General features: G+C 32.6%; 2 protein-coding genes across 2 annotated transcripts; both read left to right on the forward strand.

The window, feature by feature from the left end:
* Positions 1-25: 25 nt before the first annotated feature.
* Positions 26-5649, forward strand: TRIADDRAFT_59807 (uncharacterized protein; the record flags this gene model as incomplete). Its single annotated transcript, XM_002115733.1, has 22 exons — positions 26-92; positions 351-456; positions 790-836; positions 1041-1120; positions 1303-1402; positions 1756-1907; positions 2193-2303; positions 2404-2526; positions 2654-2760; positions 2834-2902; positions 2984-3032; positions 3111-3169; positions 3218-3395; positions 3528-3730; positions 3856-4004; positions 4129-4410; positions 4498-4594; positions 4682-4766; positions 4934-5026; positions 5128-5222; positions 5304-5377; positions 5552-5649. 22 exons carry the CDS (start codon positions 26-28, stop codon positions 5647-5649), a joined length of 2424 nt encoding a protein of 807 aa, XP_002115769.1.
* A 1945-nt stretch (positions 5650-7594) lies between these two features.
* Positions 7595-11178, forward strand: TRIADDRAFT_59808 (uncharacterized protein; the record flags this gene model as incomplete). The annotated part of the gene is made up of 9 exons (XM_002115734.1): positions 7595-7703; positions 8040-8098; positions 9254-9365; positions 9720-9868; positions 9967-10017; positions 10141-10218; positions 10597-10701; positions 10770-10817; positions 11098-11178. The coding sequence occupies 9 exons, from the start codon at positions 7595-7597 to the stop codon at positions 11176-11178; spliced, it is 792 nt and encodes a 263-aa protein (XP_002115770.1).
* Between the last annotated feature and the right edge of the window lie 894 nt (positions 11179-12072).

Raw genomic sequence — 12072 nt, forward strand, 5'->3', positions numbered from 1 at the left:
TATTCGACGCCAGTAAACGTTGCAAATGGGTAAAAAAGTAAAAGTCGGCAAGAAAAGGAAGGATAAATTTTATAAATTAGCCAAAGAAACCGGTATGATGTTACCAACATTCTATTTCATCCCTACTGTAGTATTATAATTAGGTAGACTATTCAGTGTTCCAACTTATGCACTTGCAGAACACAAAAATTGCGAAAAATGATAGGCGAATAAGTCAGTTATTTATGAATTAGTGTAATGCCAATTGATTATTTACGGTAAGATAGAACCAGTAATTATTACGACAGTCTACAGTACATCAAATAATTAACTAAAGCTTGGTGATAAATTTCGGTATCTTGATCTTGCAGGTTATCGTGCTCGCTCAGCTTTCAAGTTAATCCAATTAAACCGGAAATTTCAGTTTTTAGAAACTTCACGAGTCTTGGTAGATCTATGTGCAGCACCTGGAGGATGGTAAGCCAAGCTTTTTTACATCATATATTTTATTCACTTTCGCACAGGATGCATTGTGCTACACAGCAGTTACCAATAAGAAATTGGCAATCAATCATACAGTACTGAATTATGGATTATTTAAGGGATAATAAAATAATTACTCTAGCAATCCTACTTTTTACTATTTGTTTATTCGCATAAAATTCTTTATTCAAAAATTGATCTCTTTCCAACATAAACTTTCGTTGATATACCTTTTGACAGCAAATGACATGAATACAGTAGCATGTTGTACACTAGGAAATTGGAAACATATCGTAATCTCTTTTTCTCGTGTGTCCGTGATTACAGGTTACAAGTAGCATCAAGATTTATGCCCATATCTAGTTTGATCGTTGGTAAGCCCGTCGGAAATACTTATTTAATACTTGGCTATTTCCCAATTGCAATCATTTACCATCTCATACAATTTTTTACCATGATTTGGTATAATCTAGTATCTTTGCAACTTTATCCTAGAAATCCTACCCCAGTTAATGTTTTCTCTGTTTGTCAATCCCTTTATTGTGGATGTCAGCTAAAATATTAAATTCTCGTTGCAGGTGTTGATTTAGTAACTATCAAACCAATTCCTAATGTTATTACTTTAACCGGAGACATTACTACTGACGCTTGCAAACAGGTTGTTATTGTAATTATTATGTTGCTAATAGTGTAGTAGACCTTTCAACTTACATCGTACTACCAATCAAATAAATTAACATTATTGTATTATGTGATCATAGATTGTCGATAAAAGCTGTACAGTATGGCTATTTTGGATAACCTCTGTTTTAAGTGCCGTTATTCTTTCTATCGTTATAGGCTATCAAAAAGGAACTACATACATGGAAGGCTGATAGTGTACTACACGATGGAGCTCCTAATGTCGGGCAAGCATGGGTTCAGGACGCCTTTTCTCAAGGTATGTCCTTTAAATTTCGAAAAATTTTTGGACTATCTTACATTAGTGCATATATATATATCAACATAAGATAGCTCCATCAGCTGTGCTATCACAATAGTCACTGTGTTGTATTGTGCATGTGATTTATGACGTTTTATTGTAGCTATGCTACGCAACCCAAGTGTAAAAATTGTTTATTAAGTTATATAATCGCTTTACAGAATAAGTATCCTTTCATATCTCAATTATTTAGTTATATCCTGAGCATTATGATTACGCAATACTACAGATTTAAAAACCATGCAAGTATCGGTACTAATATCTAAATAGATAATTTTTTCAATTTTGTCTACTCCATCTGTTTCCTTTAGCTCAGCTAACATTAAGTGCATTACGTCTTGCTTGCCAACTCTTAAAGCGTGGAGGCTGCTTTATAACTAAAGTCTTTCGATCAAAAGATTACTATTCATTAATGTGGGTTTTTCAGCAATTATTTAAAAAAGTCCACGCGACTAAACCGCAGGTATGCACTATACTATAATTGAGAATTACAGATCAAAACCCAAATTTCGATTTTAATGTACAATAAAGTTTTATATGTACAGTAGTCAACATCAAGAATTGAATAAGCTAACATACCATGTTGGTATTCTTATTAATTAAAGGCATCTAGGAATGAATCCGCTGAAATCTTTGTTGTTTGCATGGTACAAATCGAGCATACTTAATTAAACAATAGACGTTTTCTAGTTCAATAATTACGCACAGAATGAAATTAAACTGTTATGTTACTATTATCTTGAAATAGGGATTTTTAGCTCCTGATAAGATTGACCCCAAGTTTCTTGATAGTAAGCACATTTTTAAAGATATTGAAACGGAAACGAAACAAAACAAAATAAATTTAATGTTTTCTGAGGTAACAGAACATAGGCGCTTACATTTCTTGCCTATCCATCTTAACTATAATTGATCCATGTTTGAAAATATGTTGATGCTTTTTATTACTTATTATATAGAAAAGAAAGGATAGAAATCGAGCGGGATATCCAGACAACAAGCATACACTGTTTACTAGTACACCTGTTACTGATTTTATTACAAGTGAAAATTATCTAGATCACTTAGCTTCGAGTAATACGGTAACCATTATATAACTTAACTGTATTTACGTTCTAGACCACCCAATAACTCCTCGTCAAAATACATTCCAACTTTAATTACTAAATTTCTATTTTGTCTTGTTGTAATTTCGGGCAATATAAATAGCTCACATTCGATGAGGATAGCTTGATCATTGCGAAGCATCCACTTACCACAGAGGAAATTAAAACTTATTGCCAAGATATCAAAGTACTTGGTAGGAAAGAAATCAGGTAAGTAAAGTACTCATCACTAATTCTTCACACCTTTACGTAGTTAAAATATTCTTCTTCTTACTGATTGCAGAACCCTTATAAAATGGCGTAGTGACATTAGAGACTTTTATGAACAAAAGGCAACAGCTAGTGAAACTAAGTAAGTTATTCCAATTAAAAATAGCAGTATCTTTCTATAGGCATTGATGGTATGCTCCTAATAACTTTGGATATCATACAGGAAAACAGAAAATGACGAAAGCGCTGGTGTTGAAAGTGACGATGATGAGGTAAAATGCTATAAAGTACTCTTTTTTAATTTAAAAATAGTAAGTAGGCTTCTTAACTCTCCAATTTTTGCAATTAAGGATGCTGCGAAAAAAAAAATCGAAGAGTTTGAAAATGAAGAGGCATCAGAACGGAAAAGGTTTTGACTCATAAGTTGCTATATATAATGATATATATTACATCTTAGTCATTTACTTATTCATATTCAAAATATGATGATGATAAAAAGACAAAGACGGAAACGTATGCAGCTTAAACGCAAAGCTAGAGAGAGACAACTGCTGAAAATGAAAGTGCCTGATAGTGGTATTAACTTATCAGAAGACAACTCATTATTTTCTCTCTCTACAATTACCGATCCTAAGGTGTTAAGCATTAAAATTTTTAGACTTCTGGATTAGACCTTTAAAATTATATCGTATTACCGTAAAGTAAAAACTGACACTTGAAACTAACTACTGTACTTGTTTACTTCGTTATCAATTGATATCATGAAGAAATTGAGTAATGTCAACAGCGGTGAGATGATGCTTGGTGACGATGAAGATGAAGATAAAACTGAAGCGATGAATTTGGATTCGAAAAACGACACCGAAAGTGACTTTGATAGCAATGATAGCTACAGTGATGATGACGACGAAGAAAGTAGAAGTGATACAAATCACTCTGATAATATTACTAAAACCATTGGTGACAAAAAGTAAGTAATTACACATTGCTGCCGTAATTCGACGCACTTATAATTTTATAAAGTAATTACGTTATAAAGTCTTAACGTCTCTAAGGAAATCATTCGCGCCATTTTCTAATGAATACGTGTTGCAGATCTAGTAATCCTCTTATTATTGAAATGCCGGAAGAACGATCCTTAAAGCAAAAGACAAATATGTGGTTTAGTAAAAATATTTTTAAAGAAATGGATAATGATCAAGATGAGGAGTTGGACTTTCAACAATCAATATCAAATCTTAAGGGTAAGCAAATTCGTACGTGAAGTAATAAGAGTAAATCGTAACAGCGTTCCCAACAATGATATTTTACTGTAGCGAGTCTAAATTTAACATTTATTGCATTAAATCTTTTATCATATTATTGAAGGAGATAAATACAACTCTTGGAAGGAAGATCCTAAAATGGATAGTAATTATAGAAACAAGAGTAATGGATCTCCATCCAAGGGAGAAAGTTTGTCCGATACTACCACTACCAATGTACGAAAAGTCGTTAAGAGTGACGATGATGACAGCGATGAGAGCGACAGCGATAGCGATTATGATTATTATCAAGGAATGAAAAATAATACCAAAACGATTAACAATGACTCGTCACAACTAATAACTAGAAACGATTTCGAAATTGCTCCTGTAGAAAATACTATCGGTATATATGCATACATTGTGAAAAATTTAATTGCAAAATGATACTTACTTCGAGCTCTAAGTTAATCGTTTAATTAAACCTTTGAAGCACCGAAATATTTATCGCCAGAAGGTTTAGCTATTGGAGCATTAGCTGCTACATCGAAAAAGCGAAAAGAAGAATTTATAGATAGTGCTTATAATAGGTAAGCAATACGCGTATTAATATGGAGGTACTCGAATGTAATTATTATTTATTATACGTATATCATGCAACTTTGTAAATACGATAGATACACTTTCAATGATGAAAATCTACCGGATTGGTTTACTGAATATGAGAAAAAGCATTATCAAAAGCAGATACCACTAACAAAGGTATTTCTTAACAAGCCTCTCTTACTCTAATCTAGCAAAATTACACATTCACCTTACGATAAATATAATTCTATACATGTACATTTATCGTCGCTTTTATCTTCTTTATTTGTAACATTAATATAATTTAGTATAGTATTACGAAGGCTTTATGATAACATTTTTAGGAAGAAATTCAAGAACAAAAGAAGAAATTACAAGAGATTAATGCACGGCCGATTAAAAAAGTAGCTGAGGCAAAAGCTAGAAAAAAGATGAAGGTAACCTTTGTTTACAACCAGCTGGCATATGCGTATGCCTCATGTACGAATGACTTAATTTTTTAGCTCACAAGCTGCTATTCTTATCGTACTCTAAATAGACCTTAAGAAAAGTAGAGAGAATGCGAAAAAAAGCTGAAGCTATTCTCGACACTTCGGACGCCACTGACAGAGAAAAGATGTTACAAATAAAAAGGTATTGATTAATTGAAATGTATTTATTTACTGATTTGGTAATTGTAGCTACTAATTATAATCATTATGTTATTATCATAAGTATATACAAGAAGGCTGGAGTAGGAAAGGCAAAAAAAAGCGAAAAACAATATGTAGTAGGCAGAAAAAACTTAGGTATGTCTCTTAAATTTAGCGGCAATACGGAAATGAAATTGTGCAACTGACGATGACCCCCGGCATTTACCTTAAGTTGTATTTTAATGTGTAATTATCGAAGCTCGGTATTGACATCTGGAAAATTTGTATCCAGTGATTGTAAAGTTCTGATTTAATCTCTCGATTTTCTAGGTAAAAAGCGGCCACCTGGTGTTAAAGGAAGATATAAAATGGTAGATAAAAGACTGAAAAAAGACAAGCGGGCCTCCAATAAAAAAAACAGAAAGTGAGCTACCATGAGACCAATAAAGGAGAAAAATCATAGATTAAGTATTTTAGTTCTTGTAGATGCATAAAATGAACGATACAGCTTCCTTAACACTTCCTTAATCAATATTTTGTATTTCAAAATATTCATGCGATCGTTATAGTTCCGCTATGTACAATACATGAATAAATCAGATTTATTAACTGCGACAGAAATTTGCAACTAAAATCGAAAACATTACAAATTACATTTACTAAAGCTGTTGCATTATTAATATTATTACCATACTCAACAACACAAGTTGCGATATTGTTGTACTTATGATACACGTATTTCGTTACATGAATAGATAAAGCCATTATTTTAATGTTTTATGGTTATTAATCAGAATAATATCATTGCAAAGCTAGATAGGGCAATTATTGTTATTTTTATAACTTTAAACCAAAATGTCATTGAAGTAATTGTGATGGCTACTATTTACTATCAATATCTGTATTAAACTACATGCTACTAATAAATAGTCTCATTTCATGATATTAATAGCTTAGTAGTGATTGTTATGATTTAGTACTTTAGCTGTAGATACCGTTTGAGGTTATTGTAGATATGTAGACGATTGCCTTGTTACAGTATAAGTAATCATATTATGACCTAGTAGTGTGACCCGTTATAATGCATAATATATCGGTCGTCTAGTTAGCTAGTATGTGCACTGCATGTCGTATAATTTAACGCAATACTCCCAACCTCAATATATACTAGAGCCAATGCAGCATTACCAAAGTAATTTTAAAATTTTTATTTTCAGATTAATAGTGTTAAAAGTATACAAACACAACTACTATGCAGCTCAAGGTACTTTAGCATAGTCTCCGCTTATACTCATAGATTATATATTTATATTAATAATTGTATAATACAAGGTTGCTTGTATATATGTACGTATGCATGCTGCATCCTGTGCATGTCTCCGCATTGTCTTTAATATAAAAAGCATACTTTGCGTATATGGCGCAGTCAGTTGCTCTACCTCAGAAAAGTTTCTGAGTTCGAAGGGGAAATTTATCCAAGTCTCTCCTTCCAGGAACGCTAAGTATAATTAAGTAATTGCATGCACTGTGTGCAGTGCTAACTAACAATCCTCTAATACAGGGCAATGTAAAAGTGTGCGAAATAGCAAAATAACAGAATGTACTTTGCTATCTTGCTCACCATTTACATACCATTAAAATGATCTCTACCATTCAAAAGGGGATGACACTTCGCTTTACATGTACGTATTCAAGAACTTAAGGCCATTTCAGACTGAATCTTTACGGACAGCCGCTAATTTTTGAAACCGTAATGAGTCGAGCCGCGCACAGGGAGTGAGCTATAATAATATTAATTCAGAAACAACGCGCAGTCTTCCCAAGACTTATATAATGTCATCTAAACCGATCACGTTGAACTATTGACAGTACCGCTGAATAGTACTACATTGCACATTTATCTATGACATCATTTTTGCTAAAGAGCTGTAATGCAGGAAACTAAAATTGTGCGCTGGGATTAGACCTAATGTATTATAGATAGAGATACAGTATGAAGAAAATATATAAAAAAGAAAGAAATGTGGACAATTTATTCTTACAAGTCTGCCAAATTGGTCAGGTGTAAAATCACCAGCAAAAAAGAATGTCATCAATCCTGACGTTCCTACAGTGTACTGTACAGTGCACTGTTCGTACAGTACAGTACGATACAGAGAGCACCATGTCCACTACAGTACAGTACTGTACCGTATACTGTACTGTAGTACAGTACATTTGCTCAGTCACGGTACAGTACAGCACACAGTAGGTGGAAGTACAGTTATAACCAACAATCTACGGTAAAAGGAAATATAGTTGCTCCACGAAGATGGTGGTGGTGCTTAACTGGATTTTCAACCTAAAAAAGATCGATGGTCTCATTAAGAAAGAATGAATAATTGTTCTATGATAGCCATTAGTGGCGCTGCTGCAGTAGCTGCAGCTATATGCTACATTTTGTTTGGTCCTAAACAGTATAATATAAAGCCGTTAAAAGGAGGTAAGCGACGCTGTTAAATACCTTACACTGTAATGTTTCGTGATATAACGAATTTCGATACTAGTTTGAAGTTATTGAAATGGATTTAATTTTCTATCCAATAATGTATTTTACTGAATATGTTATACTACGTAATTGCTAAAAAATAAATGAATCTGTCTTTCATGTGCAGAAATTGCAAGAAAATTACTTTCTATGCGGGCTTTTCATACATGATACTGCTGTAGTAGATAGATAATGTGCCGTACATCATGCACTGTACAGTACATTACAGAGACTCTAAAAGGATAAGTGCTATAATTTTATGCATACGCGTATGTTTGTCTATTCTATTAGGATCTTATCCTGGCCTAGATAATCTTGGCAATACTTGCTTTTTAAACTGCATTCTGCAGGTAAGATAATATACTAGCTTCTTCTATTTTATATTTGTTAATGTATGATAAAAATGGATGATATTTTTAATTGCGTAAGTCCTCTACCGAGCACAGACGCGTATTGTAATATTGTAGCAGATTACCGTACGTACAGGATAAATAGAAGATACTAACTACCAGGAAGCTGCATCTCCTAAAATCAGTAACCTCTAACCTGCAGTGAATTCTAACTACTTTTTCATTATATTATTAGTACCATAAAATAATACCTTATCTATTAATGATTAAATACAATGATTTAATGTCAATATGACATCGAATGAAATGCTATTAATACTGTATATAAGATTGCTATTGTATATGCTATCTGGAAGTAAACATTGGAGGTCTATGAAATATGATATTTCATTCCTATCCTATCCTGTCCGGATATACTGTTTTCATTACTAAATATTCTTTTGCTATGCAAAGTTTAAACATGTACTGCGGTTGTTATATACTACTACTGCTGTACGTACATACCTATAAATCTACTGCAGTACATACTCTTTATAAAGTATACCAAATTAACACAACAGCCTATTTGCCGTAATGTCTTCCCGTTAACGAAATTATTCTGGAAAGTACGAGATTGGATCTAACTCGAAAATGGCATATATCAATCACTATGAGTACTGGAATAGCATACATACAGCACCGGGTGAAATATATGCGGGATACTCTCAGAGTGATTTGCAATTACTTTTACTACTCTGTCGTATTTACATCTATATAATCCAAACAATTAATCAACACCCAATGTAGTCTGCAGAAGAAGCTTTTAGCGCCAAAGTCAGCGTAGCAATTGATATATACTTCTCTTTAATATGCTTTGCTTCTAGACATGCTGTTAGCTAAAATACATCCATACAGATTAGCTTATCTTAATGGTACTAGTAGAGATTTCGCTTTCGTAGAAACTAGATAGCTATGAACGTAAACGTGTAATCTTGATACATCGGTAATATAATCTATTATTATTATGAAATGCATTGCCAGTTTCTCGAATTACTTATTATTTAAATATGCTGTGTATTGGCTTTGATTTTGATGAAGCACATCGAGCATATTTAATTGAATATTAAAATGCCACTATTTGGTTTAAAGACTGAGTAGTAATTGCTTTGTTTCTAGAGCCTTGCATCTTTGCCTGCTTTCGTTATTTATCTGAAAAAAATCAATGCCAATTCTAATTGTAACAAGCAAAACAAACCCTTAACGAATATACTAGCTGGATTACTTGACGGTTCGATGATAATATAAAGTTTTCTGCAGTTTATTTTATTTTGTGAATCTACCCAGTAACGGCATTTTATAATGTTACAAAATAGCTTCTGTAACTGAAGGAGATATTCTGATAGTCGAGTGTAATTTGCTACTCTGCAATTATACGTAATAATAACGACCGTAGGACTATGTTGTCAAAGTTCAAAGTAACGCTATGTTTTAGTCGAAAAAAATCTTTAGCTTCTAAGATTTCATGATACCCCTTACTTGAAATTTAAATCAAAATTTTCAATAACAGTTAGTCTTCATAAATTTATTAATTTTAATCATTAAAAGATAGTAAAAGTACTAACGTTCTGAATCGTCTTTATAGAATTAAGTCAAAAACATAGTTATGCTCGATCATTGTCAGCAAGTAGCGTGCTTGAAGTATTATTTAGATACAATTGGATCATATCTTCAGAACAACATGATGCACATGAAATGTATCATGCCTTGTTGACAACATTGGTAGAAGAAACGGTTAGAGTTCCATGAATATTTGTGTATGAGTAGTTATAAATAGCTGTGCTTAAAATAGAAAATCTATTTCTTTACGTCATTATTTATTTACTCCGTAGGATTACAATGATAATCTTCACCCAAGTCATGATCTAAATAATGCCATTTCAGTAAGTAAAATTATCTTTTAGCAATAAAATTAAGTTAAAGCTTCAACTGCTAAATGAATAATGTTAGCGTTATGATTCTGATCGGATAGATATGATTATAATTTAATTTAATTTTGTACACAGTATTGTTCGAACGATGAAATTGATGAAGGTTCGGCACATGCCGCCACACGGACGCACGGTATACCATTGACTTCTACGGTACCAGCTTAAATAACAAACCAATGTATTCCACTGTCGATCTAAACTGCATTCTAATAATTAAAGCTCCAGTTCGAACTCTAGACCGTAAGGGTATTCTAGGAAGCTTTCCATTCCATGGTTTGCTCGCAAGTCAAATGTCATGCTTAAAGTGTCGTCATAAGAATCCAACCCGCTACGACATTTTTGATAGTATATCGCTGAGCATACCCACTTCGATGCAAAAGGCAAGCTATTCAGATGAGAAAAAATATCTACACTTATTGACACTTTCTAGCGAAATTCTAATTAATAAAATAGTAATTTATTTGCTTCTTGTCTTAGTGCAGTTATTTATATCCGTGTCTTGTTATTTCATGTAATGCGCATACGGTATAGAGTCATCTCAATCTTGAATTAGAAGACTGTATTAAAACTTTCTTGATGAAAGAATACATAGATGATGTTATTTGTGATAACTGTTCAAAAGACAACGGAAAAAATGTAAGTTTATATTTATGTTGTATGCATTGACATCAAATAAAAGATAATAACAAAATTTTTTCGAACAGGGAAAGGCAACTCGGAAAACATTTATGAAGGAAACTTTTTTCGGAAAGGTAATTTATCTAACTTGAGCTAGAACATACTTTCTGTAAATTCTATGCCAACCTTTTACAATTTCGATTAGTTACCGCAATGTTTATGCATACATATTCAACGAATATATTGGAATTCAAGCGGATCCTCATATAAATGTGATAAATTTATACCGTTTCCGCCACTTTTGGACATGACACCATTTACGGTATTTGATAATTATTCTAATCCTAATGGTATATATCCGAATAAACTGAACTCAATCAGCAATAGTTTGAACGATTCTGCCTCGAATGATAGGTAACTGCCATAGATACAACTAAGAATCTAATATTGATCAGTTTCGTAGAATTGAAAATACATGTAGTTGGTGTATCATAGAGATTGAAGTAAATCATACTATTACTTGACAGTGATACTAGCATTTATAAATAAAATATACGTAGATTAAAAGTTAAACAAAACGCTTGTAAGTGGAGTCACGATTATAATTCGTGAATGCATTAAATGTCTTTGTACGAATTATTAATTCTATTCTATATTATATGCTTGTTATTCATCTAACAAGATATCAGTTGCACGGTGTAGTATGCATTTAACAACGGATATTACTAGTCTGTTTCAAGCGAGATAAAGCGGTTTCAGAAAATAGTATACGTTGTTAAAGTATTCACGATAATAAGTTGTACTATATTGGTTTGTAATGTGATGTTATGTATATATTATATGTCCATAGATTTTATGTAAGCTAGCTATTTGCGTTTATTGTGCATGTTTATCTACACTAATGAAAGCTTCAACTATCCCTTTCAACCATGATAATGAACGCTACGCCCTAGACGTGCTTATAGCTATCTACTCGTATACCAGCATTTATCAGTGTTAGGAGTAGCTATCTTAAACTTGCTATTGTGATAGCTTCGTGGGCGTTGCACGCATATCCTATCTTCAACTACACTAATTTTGTACATAATTACGGTATGAAATTACAATTCGAATGATAACTCCATAATTATGTGACTTTTCATTGCATGTTTTCTCATCGTTACATCGCAGAAAATTTTACCGATACAAGTTGGTTGCGGTAGTATGTCACTTTGGAAGCGATGGATTCGATGGACATTTCGTTTCCTATCGAACGGATAAGTCTGCTAACAACAGCTGGTATTATATTTCGGATAATGTGGTTAGAACAGCTTTACTTTCGGAAGTTTTATTAAGCAAAGCATACCTGATCTTTTATGAAAGATTATAATTAGTGTAAAACACGTATTA

Source organism: Trichoplax adhaerens, genomic scaffold (assembly GCF_000150275.1).
Source record: "Trichoplax adhaerens TRIADscaffold_12 genomic scaffold, whole genome shotgun sequence".
NCBI lineage: Eukaryota > Metazoa > Placozoa > Uniplacotomia > Trichoplacea > Trichoplacidae > Trichoplax > Trichoplax adhaerens.